The sequence below is a fragment of the Anguilla rostrata genome, chromosome 8 (genome assembly GCF_018555375.3).
Source record: "Anguilla rostrata isolate EN2019 chromosome 8, ASM1855537v3, whole genome shotgun sequence".
Taxonomy (NCBI): Eukaryota; Metazoa; Chordata; class Actinopteri; order Anguilliformes; family Anguillidae; genus Anguilla; species Anguilla rostrata.
The window spans coordinates 20,781,788-20,807,630 of NC_057940.1; the positions used below are offsets into that span (position 1 = coordinate 20,781,788).

The 25,843-nt window shown below is 41.5% G+C and overlaps 1 protein-coding gene across 27 annotated transcripts in view; it reads right to left on the minus strand.

The window, feature by feature from the left end:
* Nucleotides 1-25,843, minus strand: part of obscnb (obscurin, cytoskeletal calmodulin and titin-interacting RhoGEF b) — a 112,388-nt gene that overhangs the window by 85,964 nt on the left and 581 nt on the right. For 20 of the 27 annotated variants that reach the window (XM_064346969.1, XM_064346974.1, XM_064346967.1 and 17 more), the window contains exons 2-14: nucleotides 20,559-21,670; nucleotides 16,751-17,020; nucleotides 16,032-16,292; nucleotides 13,456-13,761; nucleotides 12,553-12,819; nucleotides 11,165-11,271; nucleotides 10,170-10,338; nucleotides 8,088-8,363; nucleotides 5,570-5,845; nucleotides 4,706-4,981; nucleotides 3,323-3,598; nucleotides 2,174-2,449; nucleotides 791-1,066 (exon numbers count right to left, since the gene is read on the minus strand). In XM_064346969.1, coding sequence (XP_064203039.1) covers nucleotides 791-1,066; nucleotides 2,174-2,449; nucleotides 3,323-3,598; nucleotides 4,706-4,981; nucleotides 5,570-5,845; nucleotides 8,088-8,363; nucleotides 10,170-10,338; nucleotides 11,165-11,271; nucleotides 12,553-12,819; nucleotides 13,456-13,761; nucleotides 16,032-16,292; nucleotides 16,751-17,020; nucleotides 20,559-21,663 — 4,141 coding nt within the window. In that variant the 5' untranslated portion in view covers nucleotides 21,664-21,670. The other 7 variants (XM_064346986.1, XM_064346985.1, XM_064346971.1 and 4 more) reach the window with 6 other exon arrangements.

The window sequence follows — 25,843 nt, forward strand, 5'->3', positions numbered from 1 at the left end:
TCCCAACATTACAAGTAAAATGATGTCACAAATTCTACCACAAATCAACAAGACATTTCATCTGCTTATCTGCTATGCTACAGAAATTAGATTGCAAGACAACTTATTATGAAGACGATATGGTTTGACCAAGAGGCTCAAAATTTTGTACAGAGTTCCCTCTCCTCATGAGGTACAAATTTGCGTCAAGGACACCTAGTCGGCCACATTAGATTTTTTGCCTTCGTGAATTTTCCAGATGCAAAAAGCTTGTCATACAAATTTCTAGAGACAGACGATGATAACCAGAGTTGTTGAAACATAAATAAGTATGACATGAGCTGCAAAACCACTGGAAAGTACATAAAGTTGTAAGAATGGAAAATAAACTTTAAAATTTACTCTATTCATTTTACACGTTTTTGATGAATGCACACTCCAGGTAGTAACCATATGCAATTATAAAACTTTGTGTGATATGATTGTTCTAGTAGAGCTACAGTAATTTAAAAAGTGTAAATCAACAGTTTCCTTTAAAGGAAAAACAGTAGCCCATATAAACACTGCAGCAGACATTAAAAACGAAATCAAGCAAAAAGGAGATCAAGCACAAACAGACATACAAACACAAAAATCACCCTAGCTGAACATATCTGCAGACAAGGGACCTCAGTGTGAGAATTCCAATTTCTCTTCGAGGAACACAGAAACGTTCCATGAATATTGAAGCAGACAGACAGAGACAGCACCTCCAAAGATTGACGCCAAAGGGAGGCCAAGCAGGGGTAGATAGCAGAGAGTGCCTCCCTACCTTCCACCTGAATCTTAAAGACCAGCTTCTCTGCTCCAGCCTCACAGGTGTACTCCCCAGCATCCTTCTTCTCCACGCTGTCAAACACCAGCTGGCGGTTCTTCCCCTTTGACTCCACATGGATCTTCCTGCTTGAGCTCAGCAGTTTGCCCTCCTTGTACCATTTCAACTCAGTCTGAGTGTCGGACACCTCACAGCTCAGAGCGGCTTTCTCAGAAAGAATGGCTTTTACTTCCTTCTGTACAGAACCCTTGTTTGCAAAAATGGCCTGGGGTTCTGAGGGCAGAGCGATGGAACGGGCAGGTACATCAACACAAACCTGCAGTTCTGAGCACTTCACTTTCCCAACATCACAAATGGAGATACTGCTCTTGACTGGACAGGCAAGCGGACATGCTGAGGTCTCAACCAATACGACACGTTCATTATAATCAGAAATCAAAACCAAAACATTTTCATTGCCCAAACAACTTCTGATTTGCGAAAGCAAGATTTCAAATTCTACAACAAATGAACATGGCAGCTCATGTGAAGCTTTGCTACGCCTCAGAAATTACATTTCGAGACAACTTATCACAAAGGCGATAATATTTCAGTGAGAGTCACAAATTTTCTTACATAGGACCCTCTCCTCATGAACTCAAAATTTGCCTCAAGGACTCCTAAAGTCAGCCACATCAGATTTTGCAGCATTTAAATTTTTTCATGAATTAAACGGCTTCTCCAACAAACTTTTTCAGACAAAAGGTGATGATTACGATAGCTGAAACCTGTGGCATGAGCTGCACAAACAATGGAAAGTATGGAAAGTTGAGGAATATAAAATAAATTAAGAATTTCACTGTATTTGTTTTTTTACTTTATTGATGATTGCACATTCCAGATAGTAATTATCAACAATTACTAATATTTGTGAAATTATTGTTCTGCTAGAGATACAGTAATTAATAAAGTACCAAATTGTAGTTTCCTTTTGAGGAAAAACTGCACCACAAATATACACTGCAGCAGACAGATGGAGATGAAATGAAGCCAAACGGAGATCAAGCACGGACAGATCGACAAACATGAATCCTCTTTGCCTGAAAACACCAACAGACATGGGACCTCAGAGTGAGAATCCCAATTTTTTTCCATAAACACAGAAAAGATGTATAAATATTGAAGCTGACAGACAGGAACACATATATACCATAAACTGAAGCCAAAAGCAGAGTAACCAGGGGCAGACAGCAGACAGACCCTCCCTACCTTCCACCTGAATCTTAAAGACCAGCTTCTCTGTTGCACAAATATTGAAGCAGACAGACAGGGACAGCATCTCCAAAGATTGAAGCCAAAGGGAGGCCAAGCAGGGGTAGATAGCAGAGAGTGCCTCCCTACCTTCCACCTGAATCTTAAAGACCAGCTTCTCTGCTCCAGCCTCACAGGTGTACTCCCCAGCATCCTTCTTCTCCACGCTGTCAAACACCAGCTGGCGGCTCTTCCCCTTTGACTCCACGTGGATCTTCCTGCTTGAGCTCAGCAGTTTTCCGTCCTTGTACCATTTCACCTCAGTCTGAGAGTCGGACACCTCACAACTCAGAGTAGCTTTCTCAGACAGAATGGCTTTTACATCCTTCTGTACAGACTCCTTGTTTGCAAACACAGCCTTGGTTTCTGAGAGGAGAATGGTGGAATGGGCAGGTACATCAACACAAACCTGCAGTTCTGAGCACTTCAGTTTCCCAACATCACAAGTAAAATGATGTCACAAATTCTACCACAAATCAACAGGACATCTCATCTGCTTATCTGCTATGCTACAGAAATTAGATTGCAAGACAACTTATCATGAAGACTATATGACTTGACCAAGAGGCTCAAAATTAAAAATTTTGTACACATGTCCTTCTCCTCATGAGGTACAAATTTGCTTCAAGGACACCTAGTCGGCCACATTAGATTTTTTTGCCTTTGTGAATTTTTCAGATGCAAAAAGCTTGTCATAGAAATTTCTAGAGACAGACGATGATAACCAAAATAGTTGAAACATAAATAAGTATGGTATGAGCTGCAAAACCACTGGAAAGTACATACAGTTGTAAGAATGTAAAATAAACTTATGAAATTCACTCTTTATTCTTTTTCCTTTCTAACTTTTTTGATGAATGCACACTCCAGGTAGTAACCATACACAATTAGAAAACTTTGTGTGATATGATAGTTCTAGTAGAGCTACAGTAATTTTAAAAGTGTAAATCAACAGTTTCCTTTAGAGGAATAACAGTAGCCCGTATAAACACTGCAGCAGACATTGAAAATGAAATCCAACAAAAGGGAGATCAAGCACGAACAGACATACAAACACAATAATCACCCTAGCTGAACATATCTATAGACAAGGGACCTCAGTGTGAGAATTCCAATTTCTCTTCGAGGAACACAGAAACGTTCCATGAATATTGAAGCAGACAGACAGAGACAGCACCTCCAAAGATTGACGCCAAAGGGAGGCCAAGCAGGGGTAGATAGCAGAGAGTGCCTCCCTACCTTCCACCTGAATCTTAAAGACCAGCTTCTCTGCTCCAGCCTCACAGGTGTACTCCCCAGCATCCTTCTTCTCCACGCTGTCAAACACCAGCTGGCGACTCTTCCCCTTTGACTCCACATGGATCTTCCTGCTTGAGCTCAGCAGTTTGCCCTCCTTGTACCATTTCAACTCAGTCTGAGTGTCGGACACCTCACAGCTCAGAGCGGCTTTCTCAGAAAGAATGGCTTTTACTTCCTTCTGTACAGAACCCTTGTTTGCAAAAATGGCCTGGGGTTCTGAGGGCAGAGCGATGGAACGGGCAGGTACATCAACACAAACCTGCAGTTCTGAGCACTTCACTTTCCCAACATCACAAATGGAGATACTGCTCTTGACTGGACAGGCAAGCGGACATGCTGAGGTCTCAACCAATATGACACGTTCATTATAATCAGAAATCAAAACCAAAACATTTTCGTTGCCAAAACAACTTCTGATTTGCGAAAGCAAGATTTCAAATTCTACAACAAATGAACATGGCAGCTCATGTGAAGCTTTGCTATGCCTCAGAAATTACATTTCGAGACAACTTATCACAAAGGCGATAATATTTCAGTGAGAGTCACAAATTTTCTTACATAGGACCCTCTCCTCATGAACTCAAAATTTGCCTCAAGGACTCCTAAAGTCAGCCACATCAGATTTTGCAGCATTTAAAATTTTTCATGAATTAAATGGCTTCTCCAACAAACTTTTTGAGACAAATGGTGATGATTACGATAGCTGAAACGTGTGGCATGAGCCGCACAAACAATGGAAAGTATGGAAAGTTGCAGGAATATAAAATAAATTAAGAACTTCACTGTATTTGTTTTTTTACTTTTTTGATGATTGCACATTCCAGATAGTAATTATCAACAATTACTAAATATTTGTGAAATTATTGTTCTGCTAGAGATACAGTAATTAATAAAGTACCAAATTGTAGTTTCCTTTTAAGGAAAAACTGCACCAAAAATATACACTGCAGCAGACAGATGAAGATGAAATGAAGCCAAAAGGAGATCAAGCACTGACAGATCGACAAACATGAATCCTCTTTGCCTGAAAACACCAACAGACATGGGACCTCAGAGTGAGAATCCCAATTTTTCCATAAACACAGAAAAGATGTATAAATATTGAAGCTGACAGACAGGAACACATATATACCAAAAACTGAAGCCCAAAGCAGAGTAACCAGGGGCAGACAGCAGACAGACCCTCCCTACCTTCCACCTGAATCTTAAAGACCAGCTTCTCTGTTGCACAAATATTGAAGCAGACAGACAGGGACAGCATCTCCAAAGATTGAAGCCAAAGGGAGGCTAAGCAGAGGTAGACAGCAGAGAGTCCCTCCCTACCTTCCACCTGAATCTTAAAGACCAGCTTCTCTGCTCCAGCCTCACAGGTGTACTCCCCAGCATCCTTCTTCTCCACGCTGTCAAACACCAGCTGGCGGTTCTTCCCCTTTGACTCCACATGGATCTTCCTGCTTGAGCTCAGCAGTTTTCCCTCCTTGTACCATTTCACCTCAGTCTGAGAGTCGGACAACTCACAACTCAGAGTAGCTTTCTCAGACAGAAAGGCTTTTACATCCTTCTGTACAGACTCCTTGTTTACAAACACAGCCTTGGTTTCTGAGAGGAGAATGGTGGAACGGGCAGGTACATCAACACAAACCTGCAGTTCTGAGCACTTCAGTTTCCCAACACCGTAACAACAAACACTGCTCTGGATTGCACCAAAATGGGGTGGTACGGGAGACTTAGCAGACTTTCACATCCAGAACAAACTGACTCAAACAGTGGAGGGACAGACAGAGGCTATGGTACACATTGTACAAACATTACTATCATGAACACACAATGTCTACTGTAATTGCAACATTAAGAGCATGCACAATAAAGATTTAACAGGAGACACGGAAACTCTTTGAAACAATACAAATAGAACAGGACAAATATTGCTTTGGATTAAAATAAAATGGAAAAATATGCAGAAAAGTATTATTAGAAAAAAAAAGTATTAGATCTGTATGATTTATCTAATTTCTGAGCACTACATAACATATGAAATCTGTGGAACAAAAAATTGTCCATTACACTATTTAAGAAATTTCTCCCATTTTACTGCAGAAATGTATTCTATAAATACTTGCCTGAATAGATGCCTGAACATTAACACTGATTGTTTGAAAATAATGTATGACAACTTATTTCTCTTACCTTTGATGTTCACATTGAATGATATCTCATCGTCAGGGAGTTTATACGAGTACGCGCCAGCATCCCCAGCCTTTGTGTTTTTCAGTATCAGCTTTCTGGTTGTTCCTTTGGCTTCAACTATAGAGTCTGCACCTATCTTCACTTCCTGTCCCATCCTGAGCCACTTCCCCTGAGCATTAGCCTGATTCACTTCACAGGACAAGACCACAGTCTCTCCACAAGAGGAGGAGAACTCAGTCTTTGTCATTGCCTTCTTCGTAAGCATTGCTTGCGATTCTAGAAGACAAAAGGAAATGTGTTAGCAAGCTCATTTCAATAACCCATGCAGTTATTTATTTTATTTTACATGTAAGGGACAATGTACAATAGTGAACATAGCTTACTACTAGCTTCAGCTAATTTTCATCTGCAGTCTTGATTAGGCTCTGTACTCCACAATTTCAGATTTGTAATAAAGCATGCGATTAAAAGACACTTGCTCAGCTTTAATTCACTTTGGTTTTATTATGAATAAATTAGCAACACATTTTATACATTTGCCACATTTCTGGGCACCATAATGTTTGGTACATATTAATTTTATGTAAATGAAGAGGTAATTTTAAATACTTCATTGCATGTCCTTTGAATGCAATAACTGCTTGAAGTCTGTGACCCATAGACATCACCAGCTGCTGTACTGCACCCATCTTCAGCTCCTGCTTGTTTCAGGGGCTAGTTGCCTTAAGTTTTCTCTTCAGCATATGAACCACATGTGCAAAGGGGAACAGATTGGGATACTTCACCTGTCAAGAATTCTAGTTCTTAGCTTTGTAAAACTCCTTTGTTGCTTAAGCAGCATGTTTGGGATCATCGTCTTGCAGTAGGATAAAGTACAAATGAGTTTTGAGGCATGCAGTTGACCTTGAATGGATAAGCTTCAAGCACACTTCATTCACTGAATTAATTCTGCTGCTGCTGCTGCTGCTGCTGCTGCTGCTATCAGCAGTTACATCATCACTGAAGACAAGTGAACCAGCATCTGTGGCAGACATACATGTCCAAACCATAACACCCCCACCACAGATGAGGGGGTGTGCTTTGGATCTTTGGCAGTTCCTATTGGCTATAACATAAAGGTCTTCCTTGGTCTACCAGGCCCATTACTGCGCTCACCAATGCACTCTTCTTTCGTCTTAATGATGTTCCAAACAGTTGATTTTGGTAAGCCTAAGGTTCGGCTTATGTCTCTGACTGTTTTCTTCTAATTCTGCAGCCAAATAATGGCTTCCTCGACTTTCATTTTCACAACTCTGGTTCTCATTTTGACAAACGGCAATGACAGACTCCAAATGCAATCACACACAAGAATCAAGACTAGACACTGAAAGTGCTCTTATACCAGCACTAAGGAAGCCATTGAACACACCTGACTAGTAAGACACATCTGTGAAGCCACTTTTCCCGAACGTTACGCAGCCCTGAAATCTATGTATACGAAGTGCCGTAGTTTCTACATAGTGAAACCAAAATGCATAAAAATACCATTTAAAAAAGCAGAATCTGCACTTTAACCACATCTGAATTGTTTGATCACAAATTTAAAATTCTGAAGTAAAGAGCCAAATCAAGAAAAAAAAAATCTTTGTCCCAAGCATTACGGAGCTCACAGTATAAAATCAGCACAATAATTATGCAAATATCAATACACATAACACTAGCATGTGTTGATAATAAACACTAAACTATGAAATGTCGAGAGTTGAAAAAGGGAAAAATCAGTCCAAAATCGGCCTAAATGTGCATTAAAAATCAGGTCAAGTGAGGTCCATAAGTCAGTGATTGCATGTTTGTTTGGCTTTAAGCCAGGTTTTGTTTTCCTGAAAAACTGCAAAAGGAACTGCTACTCTGTGTGTTACATTTATTGCCTTAAAAGAATTGCAAATGTAAAATTATTGAAAGTGTATAAAAGGTTCTATTGTCAGGTACACATCCCCACATGTTACTGTCACACACAGGGTGTCATCCCTGGGAGGGAGAGAAATGCTGGACACAGGGAGATCCGCAACTCCGGTTTTCACCGGCAATTAGAGATAGAGAGAGTGCATGAATGTGAATTCATTACACAAATAAACAAAAAATCTTAATCTCCCCCTCTCACAGGTTCTGGGTACAAACAATGAAGTAAAACATTGAGACAAAACAAACAAAACAGAGCAAAAGATATGAGCTTTCTGTTTCTTCAGCTCCACAGCTTTTAAGCTCAGTCCTCTTCTACTTGGTTTTCTCTGACTTGTTCTCTCTCTCTCAGCGTGCGGGTTCCCATTCTCAACTTTCACCGTGGAGAGTTAGCACACTTTAAAGCACTTGGCTAATCTGCCAACACAACCCAGGTGTGTGCCCACTCAACCAGTAGGCATGGCTCTAGCCCACTAGACACATTTGGACCCAGGGCCATATTTGGAGTGCCCTTTGCTTGCAGACTAGGAGGGGCCTTGATGCGCCCTGCTCCTTAGCCTGCATGCGATGTTGCGCTCACCCTTAACCTTGACGCGGAATGTCATTTTGTCCCCTGTGGACTCGCAGGTGTACAAGCCCTCATCCTCCTGCTTGATGCGCTTTATTCGAAGCTTGCGCATTGTTCCCTGCGATATGAAGGTGGTTCTCTGGTCCTCCTTCAACTCCACCTGATCCTTCTTCCACACCACTACACTGGCAGCAGACGGCACCTCACAGCTCAGCTCCAGATCCCCCATGAGCTGGGATTTAACCGTGCTGCCGCCCTTGAGCTTGTTCACTAACTTGCTTGGATCCTCTGATGGGCAAACACATGACACCGCGTTAATGACACTGCCATTGTACCACCACCGTTTCCAAACCATTGTGCGTGTGTGTGTGTGTGCTTGTCCGTGTATGCTTGTGTATTTGAATGTGTCTTTGTTTGTGTGTCTGCGAATGTGTATGTGTGCGTTTGTGTCTAGGTGCATGTATGTGTGCGTGCACGTGCACACGCATGTGTATGTTTGTTTGTGTGTCTGTGTTTGTGTGTGTGCAAATGTGTATGTATGTAATGTAGCAGCAGGTGTATTTTGAAAGAGAGTGTCGTGTATGTGTGTGTTTGTGTCTAAGTGTATGTGTGAATGTGTGTGTGTGTGTGCACGTGTGTATGCTTCTCCGTATATGCTTGTGTATTTGCATGTGTGTCTGTGTTTGTATGTGTGCAAATGTGTATTTAATGTGGCAGCATGTTTATTTTTTATTTTGAGTGTGTTTTCTGTGTATTTGTGTTTGTGTCTAGGTGTGTGTGTGTGTGTGTGTGTGTGTTCGTATGCGTGTGTGTGCGTGTGTGAGTGCGTGTGTGAGTGTGTTTGCATGCATGTGTGTGTGTGTGTTTGTGCATGTTTGTATTTGTGTGTGTACAGCTGGGGGCCTTCATTTACAGCAGTACCAGAAGGAACTTGGGCCCTCCTTTAACTGGCTCTGAAGCTGTAAGCCACCTGCTCCTGTTACTCAAAGCCATGCATGTGTCAGGTGCCATGAGCGGCTTTCCACACCCAGTAGGTCAGAGGTCGCACATATGCTCTCTAAAGTGGTCCCGGCCAATGTGAAAATATTGCCATCTGGCTGGGTTAGCTGGCAGATTACGGTTAGCTCAGGATTCCTTCATTTTTATTTCATTTCAGTCATCCAGTGGCTGTGGTTTTCCAGTATTATCAAGGCTGTGGTTTTTTTAAATGATAATAATACACAATGCAGTCCATACATAAGTGACACAGTCCATACAACAGTGACACAATTTTTGTTGTTTTGCTCCTGTATTCCACCGCATTGGATTTGAAATGGAACAATGAATATTTGGTTATAGTGCAGACGGTCAGCTTTATTTAATTTGACTGTAATTTTGACTAATTTAATTAATTTTAATTGCAGTCCAAACAATCACCATCTTGAGCATTGCACTGTAAATAAAATGCAACATGCTGTAACACCCTTGGAACACAGTTGACAGAGAGGTGTGATGTCACATAATGTGTCTTTTGATGTCACATAAACTTGTCAAAAAAAAATCACAAAAATTGATGATCCCCGCTGCTTTCCAGACAAAATAGTTAACATCAAGGGAAAACAAATCTAACCAGTTAGTGTATTTTATAACCAGACATGACATATAAGTTTGACACAGTAATGGGGTTTGTTTGCTTCAGTGAAACAGAGGCCTCAGAAGCAACACTACATTATCACACCACACTGACCTTTATTATGCTTAACTTAGAGCTGAATACGGCTGCTTTGCAGCTCAATCTCTCTACCTCTCACCTAGCCCCTTCCTCTTGGCTATGTACATACCAGTATAGGAAGATAGCCATAACCAACAGATGTTCCAGAGCTTAGCTTAGAACAGTTTTTATGCCCTTAAATACCCATGACTAATTCAGTAATTTTGTAGGCTACAAAACATACCTACAGTATACTGCTGCTAAGTATTAACAAAGAAATGTTCAAAATTATGGAAGCAGTAGTATTTTAGTATTTGAAGCATTTAATTAGCTGAAAATTAATTGGCCCTCCTATGAGTTTCATGCAGCGATTTCCGTGCAAAACTCTGCTGTCCAGACATTACCTTTAAGAGCCAGCTGAAGGGACATTCGGTCTCCATCGCAGACGCACTCGTAGGTGCCCGCGTCCTCCTCGGTCATGTTGTGGACCATGAGCAGGCGCGTGCGGTCTGAGCACACGCTCTCATACTTCTTACCCATCTTCAGTTCCCGGCCATCCTTCATCCAGACTACCTGCACCCAGAAAAGTATAAATAATAAGTATAATTCCATGATGCAATTAATGTGATTTCATACACGATTCATAAATGTACTGTAGGGTATTCCCAATAACAATTTAAGTATAAAATAATTATAATGAAGACGTAATATAATTTGTCATTATGATTAGACTGTGTTGTAAAAATGAATTAAATATTCAGTTGCCATTACAGTCAGTTTCCGCATTACAGCATGTATTACTTAAAAAAACTTGTCATCCAACTTGCAGACCAGCACATAGTAGGAAAGGTCATCTCCAGTAACCTCTGGAGACCCGGTAGAAGAACCTGTTTATTTACATTTTTTGACATAACACAAGTGTCTTGGATGAGAAAAAGTCTATCCATCCATTATCTAAACCACTTATTCCCAGGTCAGGTTTGCGGGGGCCAGAAGCCTATCTCAGCATGCACTGGGCGAGACACAGGCTGCCAATTCATCCCAGGGGACAGGCCGCTATTTCATCCCAGGGCACACACACCATTCACTTACCCACTCATACCCATGGGCAATTTAGAGTATCCAATTAGCCTAACGCGCATGTCTTTGGGCTATGTGAAGAACTAGAGTACCCGGGGGAAACACACATGGACACAGGGAGAACATGCAAACTCCACACAGAAAGCCCTCCTTGGTGTGAGGCGACAGTGCTACCTTCTGCACAGTAGAATATATGGTTCTACAAATTAAGACCAGATACTCAAGCCCCCTACAGGGTACAAAAATGAATCGCTGGGTCATAGGAGGATAATTTTAAAAAGAGTGAAATTCAAACATGCGGCGTTCTCCATTTACGCACCGAGATCTTGGTGTCCGACACTTCTGCATGCAGCTGCGCAGAGGAATGTTCGGTGCAGCTCACCACCTCTGTCTGCGCAGATTTATTGGTGAACTGTGCTGGGGCAGCTGCGAAATACAGATATCACCTCAGAAAGCAGCTCCAACAATTGAGATTTTAAGTTTCCACTTCAGAGCACGAAAGTGAATGGACTAAATCAGTCCATGTTAGAAAAAACATTGTTTGTTCTTGCCAGTGTTATGAAAATTTGTAGCATTCTGCTGTCCCCTTAGATACTAAGCTACACGTCAATACACGCTGAGGCATGTTGACTGCTCAAATATTTGTATACATTCAAGTCACATCTTTGTACTAATCACCTCTCTCTATTTAAAGCTTAAGATGAAGGTAGTAGAGTTCTTTTTAGCCAATCCTCTCACTCTCTTCTCAATATGGAGTCATCGACCATGTCTCTCAAGTCAGCACCATAACACAAACATTTTCGTTTAAAGACCTCTGCAGCTTGAAGCATGGGCACTCTGATGCCATCAGGCAGGTGACCGTTTCCAACCTACAGGCCCCAATACTACAGCAGCCATTCACAGCTACTTTTCTCTCAGTAACAACATTTCCATTAGTGAGATTTTATGCGTCTTTAGAATGTCGATTCCAAGTTCTTTACAGCTTTAAGCCTAAACAAAACAAATATTGTGTGCATAAAAATGGAAGCTGACTGGTAGCCTGGCACATTAAAAAACGTTGTTTCAGTAATCAGGAGAATATGTGCTTAGAATGCTATATGCTGCTAATTAAAAGACATATTTCTATATAGAGACATATAAAAAATAAAAAAACCACCCAACCCTTAGCAGAACAAAGCTGATTTCAACCTGCTGCATCCCTGCCGATATGTTTACTACAGATTCAAATTATCCTCTGAGCTAATTCTGGTGGTGCAATTTGCTGGATACACATATATCTACTGTATGCTGACATTTGTGCATTATCCCTGCCAAACATGTAAGCAAGTAAATGAATAAATCACACAGCAGTTAACATTATGCAGTCCACACTGTGGATCCCACAGTGGTTTAACACAGAGTAATCACTGCGTGGAATAGCTTGCCAGGATATGTGCTAGAGGCAAGGGGTTTTCAATACCAGGGTTGATACGGTGCTAGATACTATCTAGCTTGTAGGCAAACTGAGCACTAGGTACATTTTAGTGGTAGGGAAATGGTGAGCATTGGACTGATTGGTTTGTTCTCAGTATTATGTTATGCTGTGTACTGTAATGTTATGCTATGTCATGTCATGTCATATTGTGTTATTTTGTGTTATCCCATTTCTCAGTACATGAATCACTGCATGTCGGGTCTATGGGCCCTGCGGAGGCCTTCCCAACTCACCCTTCACGCTGAGCGTGCATGAGCTCTCAGCGCCACCACCCGTGAACAGCAGCGTGGCCCCGTGGAGCTCCTGCCGGACCTGGCGGATGAGCAGCACGTGGGTGGTCTTGTTGCGGGTGATGAGGTAGTCCCCGCCACTGCGCAGGGTGTGACCATTCAGTGACCAGGAGCCCGAGCAGATGGCCGACAGCTCCACGGTGAAGGAGGCCTCCTCGCCCTCCGTGGCGGTGCTGTTCACCAGGCCAGACTTCACCTCCCCGGTGGGCTCTAGGGAGACAGGACACAGAGCAGGGACAGTCAAACCACAACAGGACTACTCTGCTAATAAAATCCAAAGATTCTTTTGGGATGGCAGGTATGCCATCCAGCCTAGTTATGCCTTGGCGAGGGATGCCCCATACCTATACAGCACAGAGAGTTTGGCACTTTTCAGGGTTCCCGACAGAAATCAACAGCCACAGACTCTCAGCCCTTAAAAACATTCATTTCTTTATCTACTTTTACTTCAGCTTAAATTCATGGAAATTCAGGCCCTAATACTATAAACATTTAAGAAATGTCCATACACAAGACAGTTCTGATTCAAGTTTTTTGCAGAGGAACTATGGTATCTGAAAATTTGAGGACTAAGCTCCGAGCAGCGCATGCCGGATTACAGAATGAACAGGACCGTGACACAGAGTTAATGAATTCTTGGAGCTTTGATATGGTGTATGTTGTGTATAAGGAAGCTCAGGGCTATGGTATGTATTCTGTCAGAGACTGTGCAGAGTGGCGCTATGAAGAATGCATAGAGCTATTTTAGTCTTATACTGCTGTATAGTGTGTGTTGCATTAAAAAACACACAGAGCAGTGGTGAGGTGTGCACTGTGTTAGAGAACACACAGGGACACAAGACCCACCAAGGTAGAAGGTTCCAGGCACTTCCAAACAAGGGCTCTGGCCAAAGTCGTTCACGGCAGTAATGCGGAACTGGTAGCTGGCCTCTTCTGTGATCCCGCTGACTGTAAATTCAGTGCTGGATACAAAAGCAGAGATGTGGCATTTCACCCAAGTTTGGGTGCCCAACTTCTTCCTCTCCACCACATAGCCAGAGATGGGCACAGGTCGGTCAGTGTCTGGTGGCAACCAGCACAACATGAGCGAAGAGCTGGTCTTGTTCCTCACCACAGGGTTGACTGGGGGGTCTGGAGGGTGCTTTCTTGGAGCTGAAGTGCAAAAGAGGAGAGGGTCATTTACATTGCAAAAAAGTCTGTGTTTTAGTCTGGTATTGAGTCAAAATATACATTTTTTTCCCCACTCAAGTACAAAACATTTGCTTAAGCTACTGTACTTGACAAGTGAAATTGTCTTAACCATTGACACTTGAAATGAGCTCAAAAAAACTAATTGGCAATCCTTTTAACTTACTTAGTAAAAATAGTAATAGAAATAGGCTTTTAAATGTAAATATATGACTAAAATACATCTTAAGACTGAATTAATTTTTGCCTTTTGCCATGTAGGCACTTTTGGGCAGCATGGGGTGAAGTGGATAAACAGATAGTCCCAAGGTCACATCCCAGACAGTTCTAAATTAAGCCGCAGCATGTGTCAATTATATTTTGTATTATCAGCAAAAGTAAAATAAGTTATTATAAAATTAGAAAAACAGCACTGCTGTCTTGGTGCATACCATATCCAATATATGTTTTATTCTATTGTCACACACTTGGTCATTCCTGCCCTAAGACAACTTGCTATTGATAAAAAGCAGTACATTTCAGGGATCACCCTGTTTCAATATAACATTGAGCCTCATTTTTTCATTCATAAATTAGCAGACATTGCTCACTGAGCCATGAGCCAAAAGAATGGACTGGCTCATGTGAAAGGAATTATTTTGTCGAAATATAGAGTAGACATAAATATACCCTTAAGTTTAAGCAAACATTCATTCCAACAGCGTGAAGCCTATTTGTGCCTGAATGAGTATGATGGGGCTAGAGTGACTATATAGACTAGGCATGCAGTGGTTCCTTTAAAAAAAAAAACAATCCATTCAGTTTGCCACCCACATATTCTACTTAATGTCATACAACATGTCTGTGTGCAAGCATTGCTTTGCAAGTGTGCCGTTTACTAATGTAAACAAGTCAATCATGATGGGCGATTTACTGTATATCAACATAACCCTGGTGTGACCATTACAAGCACAAGAAGGACAGAGTTAGGATGAGAACAACTCCACCTTGCTGCAGCATTCAAACACCCTGACCAAGTAGATTTAGACACTGTGAAATCCATAAGCAAAGCCTTGGTGGAGTTCATAGCAGCCTTAGAATGGAGAGTGGAAGATTAGGGATTTAAGAGCATGGTTTTTGATTACTTTAGCCTTTAATGTGGGTGTTAGTCTCTATTTGAAAATAAGACTTTTTCTTTTGAAAGAAAGCCAGTGAAAAATATGTTTGTTCTCAAGCATTTGATAATGATTTAGTTACATTTTGATAACCATTTTTAAAAACTTTTTTTGCCACATAAATTAAAATTTGATTGGCACTGGCAATAGTACTTTTTCTCTACTTTACCAAAGATGTATTGGACTGAACTGAAACTGTAAGTTTTATGAACCACTGCATCCCTTTGGATTATTTATTGCCACATTTACCGCAGTACACAACAGTCCTTAGTGCATGGTGTTGTGTACTGCGGTAAATGTGGTAATAAATAATCCAGCAAGAATGCAAAATAATCAACAGTCAATCTTAAAAAATGTCACTAGGTGTCATGTAGTGAGGAGTGGCTTTCCTTCTATTTCAGTCCCAGCGGATCAGTTTGAGCTCTCTGAAATTTGAAGCTCATCCATCATTGGCAATCTTGCTTGTCACACCAAGGCTCAGGGGAGACTTTAAGAAACACTAAATAGGATGGTAGTGATGGATTAGGATATAAGTATAGAGTAATTGTTGCTCCAGGAATATGACACCCTTTTAGTAAAGAAATTATTATGGATGAGGTTGTAAATCAAAGCAGTTAGGTCAATCTAATTTTAACAGGAGTCACTATTAATAAAATTTAGCCTAAATGTCCAGTGTAACCGTTATGTACCTTACAACAGGTGACAGTGCAAGAACTTGCCAATTTGCTGGCCTCAGACAATTTTTCAGTCATGGTTCTTAATCTTGGACACACTGCTTAAATTTTAACAGTTTAAATTATCATCCATAGTGGATTTAAGGGACTTTTAAAAATAAAACTTGAGTTTGTGCTCAAATTTAATTGGGGCTGCCTCATGTGCTGTACTTACACAATGGAAAATAAGATAAAAATTTTTTGCCAGTGTGTGTGTGTGTGTGTACAATTGTGTGTGTCAGGGCATGGATGTGCGTGCGTGTGTGTGTGTGTGTGCATTTGTGTGTGTCAGTGCATGGATTTGTGAGTGTGTGTGTGTGAGTGTGTTTATTTGTGTGTTCATTTTTGTATGTGTGCGTGGTCTCACCAGTGACGGAGAATTGCGTGGATGTTTTGCAGTCTCCGGCCACAAAGGCGACCTCCCCAGAGTCTTCGGCACGGCAGTCGCGGATGGTCAAGGTGTACTGCCGGCCCACGCATGCGATGGACACGCGGGCGTCCTCCTTCAGCCGCTCGCCTTTCCTGGTCCAGTAGGCCCCTTCGCACGGTTCCTCCAGCTCCACACAGAAGAGCACCGTGTCACTGACCGGAACCACGGTCTTCCGCGGGAGCTTCTTGGTGATGTTGCCTGCAGGCAAAGGAAAAGGATTACTGCAAGGCACGGGCAACATTGCAATGGTACAGAAATGCTATCGTACCACAATGTTTTGTCTGCACCGAAACAAAGTTGAAATATGTATGTCTGCCACTCAGAAGAAATGACTGACAGAACTGATGTTTTGACATGAATATGAAGAGACATACTCAAAACAGACACAAGATTCTGTATCTTTCAAGATTATGTTTACATGCCATGTAATCACCAATAAATATGAAATCATAGGGTCTTCTGTAAGGCCCACAGCTGGTCCTGTGTAAGTATGGTGCCGAATCTTTTTTAAATAAGGGTGCTAAAAACATGAACATATGAATGTAATGTAATAAAGCGCACTTTCAATTTATGGAAATGTGTATGGTAGCTGCTAGTCATCCAGCAGCTATCTTTGGTCTGATAACTCAGGCTTAAAATGGCTTGCAGTGCAGTACCTAAGACAGTGAGCTCGGCCACAGTGCGGCTTCCCTCCTTCATCTCGCAGATGTAGACAGCGTCATCGTTGGTGTTGACGTTGTGGATGGTGAGCCGGCGCAGGGTGCCCTCCGCCTCAATGCGGTACTTGGCACTCTCTTCCAGCCGTGTCTCTTCCATGAACCAGCTGGCCTTGGTGGCCGGGACGGGCACCTCGCACATCAGCATGGCCGTCTCCTTCTCCCTCACCTCCACATCCTGCAGCTTTGTCCTGAATTGCACCTTAGGTTCTACAAATCAGACAACCCACAAGTTAATTATTTAAACATCAACAGAGAAAGGCCAGGAAAAGACCCTGATACATTGTTAAACAAAACAATGGCTTTGTCTGGTAAGGCTGAACTGGTCATTTGTTACTGTGTCTCTGCAGACATTGTAGATAACGGAGATTTAAAGGGAAATACTAAAACTTTTTTTTTTTTTTACAATTATCTGCATTGTCAGTAAAAAAGACATCTAGAAAAGTAAATCAAAGCAGTTTGGTCAATCTAATTTACATTTTGAGAGCATGGTTAACAACCACCCACCAGGAAGCAATTGCCATTTCTGTATTGAAAGTCCTTATTCACTTCTGACAGCAAGAAGTACTATTAGAATATTATTTGAACCGTAATGAGTTAGCTTTCTTGCAAAAACCACCTCAATATCATAATATGGTCTCATGGTTCCAATATGACCTGATATCTTCTACAAACCTTTCTACAGAATATGTAAAACGGTTCAGTCAGGAAACCAAATCCTCCTAAACTTTTGCAAACAGATACTACAGGGCCAGTCCAAGAGACAAATGTCACTCTCTGTAATGTGACAGCCATAGGTCCATTTGGTGGGGTGCTTCCCAGAATATAAATTCTCACTGTCATCCTGAAAAGTCCACATAAAAACACAACAACATTTGCTTTGCTAAGAAAGCAGTTTTTTTAAGGCAGTACTGCCATCTTTACAGCGGTAATCACTTCCGTCTATCAAAAGCTGGCTGTTCAACACATTCTCGCAATAAATTTAGATATTTTCTGCATGCAGCACGTGCCCTTTTTTGAAAATGAATTTACTTTAAAGTTTATATCTTTCCAATTTTTTGTCATAAACTAACTGGTCCTATTGCAAATTCCAGTTGTCATGGCAGATGAGCAGTTTTGAGACAGGGTTTAAAGATTTTAAACATAATTTTTTACCCATCCATTTAAGATTACTTCCAAATGCCTTACAAATGATTAGCTGCAGATGACCAAATGTTGTACTTCAACATTTAATTTCATCATATGATTTAAAAGAGTGTATATTGGGAGTGACTGCATATTTTGGAAGTGCACAGTGGTCATGATAACACCTGCAATGGATTTATTTATTTTGACCATCTGGTGAGGTTTTTTGAAGGAACAGAATGACCTTTCTCATAGTAACGCACTGTGCTTATTGGGCAGTTGGAAGGCTCCCTGCTTTTAACAGGAAGGTGCCACTGGGTGACCATTAAATGGCCCTGTCTCCACAGCACCATTTAGCTTGTAACCCAGAGCAACCATGCCAAGCAACAAAACATTACCGTAATAGCTAACTGGATATTGTTATCTCACTTTCTGATATAGTAGGGCTAAAGAAAGATGGCATACAGTGCCAAGTCCTATTTGAAACCACACATGTACACACTGTATTCAAAATGCAGAGCTTCTGGATCTGCTATCCAGCTGTATACATGGGAGCTCACAAAACTTCTTCCACCAGGAAGCAAGTGCCTACTAGTCATCATGTCATCAGGGTGCCACTCATCACAAGCAGAAAATAACTGAAACAGAACACCGCCCATCATTGCTACACTAACATCACACCAGACCCAACAAACCCCATGTTAGGGTCTGATACAGCACAGTTCTTTGCTTTACACCGTTTACTGCATGAAGCTCTGAATCACCTTTAGCTTTTCTTCTAAATGAGGAAGGCAGTGAAAGGTCAAATGTTGCTGACAGCCAGGCTGGATGGGCAGAAGAGGTCATCCATCCTCTACTCTCTGACAATACCAAGTAAATATGTTTGCGCGTCCATGTGTGTCCATCAGTGTATGTTCAATATGAGCATGTGCATGTGGACTTTTCTTTTGTGTGTGTGTGTGTGTGTGTGTGTGTGTGTGTGTGTGTGTGTTTGTGTCTCCAACTGTGGATGTGCACTATGTCTGTGTCTAAGTAAGCAGCAGTTAGGGTGTAAGGTGTGTTTGACCATAATACCATCATGGTCAATTTAAATAACTTTTTTTGGTTTTTGTGTTTTCCCTTCTAGGGTTGTATAACAAATCATGTTCCAACTGCCTAGAAAATCACTATACAACTAGTTTTACTACTTTTCATGCGTTAAGCCTGCTCTTCAAGAAGAACACATGACAGCTAAGCATAGCCAAGAAAAGGGGTCCTCGAGGGCCACAACGTTTGCAGGTTTTTGTGCTTTCCTCTCAAGAAGTGGCTAATTGAGGTCTTGAGAATGACAGATGTGGACTCATTAACAAATCAACAGCTGAAATACACCAAAAACCAACAGACACTGTGGCATCACTAGGACTGGAGTTTGACACCTGTGGCCAAAATGATTCCTTATGCAACTAATGTAAACCTTGTCTTGCCAAAAAATGCATAAAAAGCATGAAAGTGATCCGGGGTGTGTGCTTTTGGGCACTCTGTGTTCTGTCACTTTTGCAAGGTAAAGATCACACCAGCATGTGCACAGCTTAATACGTTTTTACTTTTTACAGCTAACCCTGACCCAGGCTTTCAGGTGATTTCAGGTGGCTTTCAGGTCTCAAGACGGGCAAACTCGACTGCAATGTAAGCACTGTGTATTTGAGAAGGCAAAGCTATACTAAAATACATGTATGCAAATCTTACCATACACACATAGCTAAGAAGTTTAAGAAGCTCATTAAAGTACCTTGTGATCAGATTTCTGTTATTCACCTTTGCCCTTAGGGTGTTTGATGAGGCATTTCATATTGAAACTGCCCCAGGACGTCATTTATCTTTCCCCAGTCTTTCTGCACATCTCAAAATTCAGCACTGTGAGTTTTAAGAAATACCTTATATCCAATCAGGTAAATTAATGAATGAATAGTCGGTACAGGAATGATTCAACATTGCAATGTTTGCTATGGACCTGCAGAGATCTTGCAAGCAATGTAACTTATCCAGCGCAGTAGATCAATTAATCACAATGATGGCTGGCAAGGATAAGCAAGGAAACAGTCTGCTGTGTACCAAGCCAGTTCTTCAAAAAATCACCTAACAATTCAATTCACAATCCTTACGCTCAATGTAATAGACCTTGCAGCAGAAAAGAAATCTGAAACCCTTATAACTCAGGGTTTGCCTGTTCATTTGAAAAGTTTGTTCATTTGAATTTTGAGTATCAATTAAACTCAACTCAGCTGTATATCATCTAAGAAAATGCACTAAATTGCTGAAATCATACCATAAAACAAAACAGTATTTTAGTAAGCACCACCATGGGCCCCAGGGGTATGTGAAAGCGGAACTGAGCAATCCTTCTGTATTTAGGAATTAGCCACAGGCTGGTCGTACAGTAAAACAAATCTAGAAACAATAGTTAGGCTGAATACACCAGTATACACCAACACAAATGCATACACTGGCATGCACATTCGCTCTCTTTTTTCTCACACTCAAATTCATATGAAGTTTTTGTTTCTTTTATACTGAAAATGAAGCTATCCCAATATTCCTCAGATGTCAAAGGGAACACTGCACAGTTATATTGGAAAAGCATTACCTTTAACGATCACCAGCACGGCGCTGTATGTCTGTCCAGCCAGGTTGGAGGCATTGCAGGTGTAGAGGCCATTGTCGCTCTGTTTGCAGTACAAGACCTTGAGGATGAAGTTCTCGGCTTGGTCCTCGTACATCACGTGCCTGCGGCCCTCTGCGATGTTGGTCCCGTCCTTCCTCCAGATGATGTGAGGCTTGGGACGGCCTGTGACGAAGCAGCTGAGCTTGGCGTGCTTGCCCTCCGTCACGGTGCAGGTACGGGTGAACACACCCTTAGGCAACTTCCCGGCCAGAGCAGCTATGCGGTCGTGGTCCTGGGCCAGGCTAAGACCAAGACCGCTCAGTCCCTCGGGCGTCTTGGAGATGATGGAGGAGGAGCCAGTGGAGGATATAGCCTCAGTTGTGCGGTATACGGTGATGTCCTTGCGCATCTCCTCCTTGCGCTTCTGCAGGTGTGAGAGGAGAGAGGTGCTCTTGTCGGCATTGGCCAGCTGCCGGGCATCCTGGAGCTCCACCACAAGGGCAGCGGCGGCCTGGGATCGGCCCATGGAGTTCTGGGCCCGGCAGGTGTAGGTGCCGCTGTCCAGGCTGCGGACACACTTGATCCTCAAGGAGCTTCCATCGCTGTCTGAACTGATTTGGACACGGTTGGACTCACCCACATAGCGCCCGTCCTTCTCCCAGTCGAAAGTGGGTTCTGGGTAAGCCGCCACCCGACACTGGAAGGTGACGTCCTCCCCCAGGCCGACCCGGGCAGAGACAGGCTTGACCAAGAACAAGGGGGCCCGATCCACAATCTGCTCCGGCAGGGCCACCTTGAGGGTGACGGCGGCATAGGCCTCTCCAACAGTGTTCTTGGCACGACACATGTATTGGCCACTGTCTTCCAGGGTCAGGTCATAAATTGTTAGGCGGTATGTGTCCCCATCTTCTACTGTCTTGAAGCGCCCCCCAGAGGTCAGTCGTAGCTTCTCCTTCTCCCAGGTGACCACTGGCACCGGATTGCCCACAATCGTGCAGCTGAGCGTGGCATCTCGGCCAACGGACACTGAAAAGGCCTTTGGCCGGGTCAGGAACCGGGGCACTCCTCCAAACAAGTTCTGATCCATCAGTTTACTGCAGAAGAGAATAAATCACTTTTATAATGGTGACTAATAACCATAGAACCTCTCCACATCCAATGAGGCTATTTACTGAATTTAGTGAATTAAAAAAACTGTAGAGAAAACAGAAAGCTAATTAAATGATTCCATCAGGCAAAGTAATGAAGAACTGTAAATAAAGTCAGCATTACGAACAGAAATTCAGTAGCTGCTGCCAGTATCTTCACAACTTCTGTTTGTTTACTTCCATATGTCCGTAAATCATCACTAGCTTCTTAAATCTCCCTACGTTCATCAACGAAAACTATGGAGCTCTTAGCAGCCTGCCTATCCTGGCACATGACAAAGCTCTTTGTGCTGCAGTACCCCAGCTTCTGCCTCTTAAACTCACATGCTATATTATAAGTTTTCATGAAGTCATTGACATTGACATTTCTAAGCTATGACCTTCTTTTTAACCTTATAGCACCACCAGAAGGCGAGGCGCCATTTATAAAAGTTTTGAGAGGTGAAGCCTTTCCTGACCGGAGTGTCTACTGCTTTGGTTAGCAGCAGGACTTTGCATTCCATTCCATTGCCTTAGCTGCTCTGTGATATAAAACACAATGTGACATAGCTACAACTTTTGAAATACAACAATGTAACATGAGAGAAAAATTAACAACACCACTCAAAAATGTAAAAAGATTTTCTTTGCATTTGAGGGTAAGCGGACACATTGGTAATCCAATGAATTGCTGACCTTTCTGCTTCTAAATGTGAGAAGGCTTTCATCATCCTTGAGAACTGCAAAGCTAGAACTTGGACTCAGATGACCATGAGGGTCATGGATTAACGCCTTCTAATGGGACAGGGAATTGGAACTACCATCGCTCAGGGGAGAGTGATACTCGAGGGAGTCAGTCTGCCTGGAAACAGCTTGTATGGCTGCCGACAACAGCCAACAACATGCAACACCATATGGGCACTTATCATTCGTGTAATGAGGTGCTGTTATGTGATGTACTCAGAGGCATGTGGTTCAAATCCCACAAAGGGCACAGTTTGTGTACCCTGAATTTGTTTAGTAAACATTGAGCAATGTAAACAGATATTTGTGAGAGTTTCTGCTCAGCAGATTGATCAAATAGAAAATGGAGAGAACAGAATGTAATGAAAGACAAAACTGATTCCCAGTACAGCAGCCCATTGGTTAAAGTTGACACAAGTAGCCATTGGACAGAATTTATCTCCTAGCCTAATACTTGGTAAGAATAATCTGTGGAGGCAGGAAATGTATGAGGATGTACAGAGTGTGAAAACCATTCTACCATGCATAGAACTAATCTCCTGCTAGACTGGTGCCATGCTTAGCAAGTGAAGTTCTGTTTTTAAACTGTGGTGTGCGTGCTTATGCAGTGTATATCATGACGTAAAAGACCATGCCATCATGTATATAGCCTTTTCTTTATTTTTTATAATGCAAGTGCAAAGTTAGTTTGTTTTCTTCCACATTACAGTAGCTAGCTAATGATATCACACAGATCCAGTGCCAAATGTAAACAACAAGCCTGGATTCAAATGGTGCAATGTAACCTTACTGTACATTTGCTAGCAAAGTGAAGGGATTTTTTTTATTACTAATTAGTTCATTTTTAATTTATTGACAACATATTTAAAATTCACAAAAACAAGGTAAGAAGAAACATCCCTATGAGTACTTGATAAGTGCTGTTAAAATGTGGAAAGACCAACCCAGGCATTCCTTTCTCCATAGCACCTAAAATAACTCTTAAGTAAAGAGCAGAGATAACAGGATATGACATCATACAGTGTGTGCCTCCAGTATTCCATGTTGCTTAGACTGGGCTGTGGCATAAATGACAATGAAGCTTATTTTCAAAACAGGGCTGAAATTGTTTTCCATCTGTTCATCACAGATTCAAATAGACTGGAATTAGTCTGTGTTTTGTTTATTTCAATTAGCACACAGATTATAGCTGGTCATATGTCAGCAGTAGACACATTTTGCTACCTGAGATACTCACAGTTATTCTGTGTACATCAGTTGCATGCACATCAACATTTGACCTCTGTGTTTCACACAGCATAGCATTTACTTCTTACTCTTGCAACTAACATTAAATATGTATGTGGGAAGATATGTATTTTATTTTATTTTTTGTTCAAAGTTTGGTATAAGCTACCAATGTTGACCCTTGTACTACTTAAAATGATTCAACACGACCCAAGCATGTATCATTCACCTGATTAGATGTTTTCCTATTATGGAAATACTACCAAATAGAACTCAAAAACTGGAATCCCTATTTTATACTGGACACTCACTTGATGCTTTATTGTATCCATGACATAAGTCATTATGATGAAATGCTTTATATTTCATTACTTGCATGAGGACTATGACTGAAATTATGTAGAAATGTATTTCAAAAAGCACTGTGTTTATAAATAAAATCCTTTTGAGGATTCTCTTGGACTTCAATACTTACTCCAGTGCATTTAAAAACAATATGAAATATTAAAATTACATGTAATGATAATATTGTTGTTGTAAAATATTTGGGGTCCTGATGGTTCTGGTCTATGTGCTGCTTTCATGTCAATTGCATTGTCAATATGCTATTATTTACCTACACTCCACATATTTTGTGGCATGCAATATTATGACTGGTGTCACAGTCTCTTGTCATGATTGGTGGCTAACATAATGTCACTTGTATAGTTATCAAAATTAAACATGCACCAGGCATAAGCACTGTTATGTGTCAGTTTGTGTCAAAAAATGTATTGTTGCAAGACAGTGTTATACACTTTAAGTGTTCATAGGTTGTAATACACCGTCACAACTGTTGTTATGGAATACTTGCGACAGTGTTATGCAAGCTCAATTATGTATAGTTCAAGTAAATCTCTCAGCCAATTCCCTCAGTTAATTTAGAATTCTGTGGCACAGCATTTCCTGGTGTATTACAAATTTAAACCAACTAGTTGGGGGGGACGACTTCAAAGACTGAAGTGTTTTCCTAATTATAACTACTTCATCCAGTTGCTTGTTTGTAGTTTGTAGTGTTTTTTCGATTCACGTAAAATAAAGGATTCCACATCTTTACGAAGCCATTCCATTCAAACTCCGTCGGCCATTATTTTCTACTCGCCAATGGAAATTTGACAAGACCATAAGCACAGGTATTGAGTTTAATCTCCAACTTCATATCAGTCAAGAATGCCAACCAAATGAATAACCGCTAGGCTTCCTTAGAACATAGATACTCTTAACTATCACATAAAATACCGATTTGGATCAAGGCGAGTTCTCCCGCCTTCTCTTTATCGCGCTCAAAAGGAAGAGATCCCTGCGTCAAATACGTCACATAAAATGGAAGAACAGCTGTTTTAAGTCTTGACCTGTTAGATCAACTGTACCTAAAGCCAAGTGACCTGAACCTCACTGATTCATAGCTCCCACTGAAGAGATAAACATAATAAAGCTATATTTGTAGCTGGTGAACACTTGATATTACAAGGAGAGGGAAGCAGAAGCGTTGGCCATTAATGAGGGAGTGCACCTTGATTCTCAAATCAGTGCGTAATTGTCTAATCGCCTGTAGGTGCATTCAATACGCTGGCGACAATCAAAATTCAATCAGTGTTACACACCAGTCTAACACAGTTCACTTGTAGACTACAATACAGTTTATAGCCTGCTTAGTTCCTCGGGTCTGAAGTGTTACCGTCTATCAGGTATAAAACCAGTACTGGAACCTTTCCTAAAATTTTGTCATAACAAATTTATATAAGACATGTATGTCCCTTTCAAAAGGGTGACATTTGCTATCTTTGTCGCCCCACTCTTCTGAGCACCGTGTCCCAAAAATAACTTCAGCTGTCTTTCCCCGTCTCGGGGCATGTCCATTTGTAGAAGCAGCCACTGATCAGCTGTTTGATAGGGCAGGGGTACTGTACTTCTTTATTCAACCCTTCGAACTAGGCTATTTGCTTTTCTCGATAATTTACAACAGATCGGAATCTATTCTGTGTGTGGCAGCATTCCAGTTTCAACTGCGAAGAACAGTCTTTTTATATTCTCTAAACAATTTAATTTTATCAGAGTGGAGCGATCTATACACTGAAATGTCACATAAAGAAGAAACCAGTCCAGCTGAGCAAAATAAACAGCATTCGA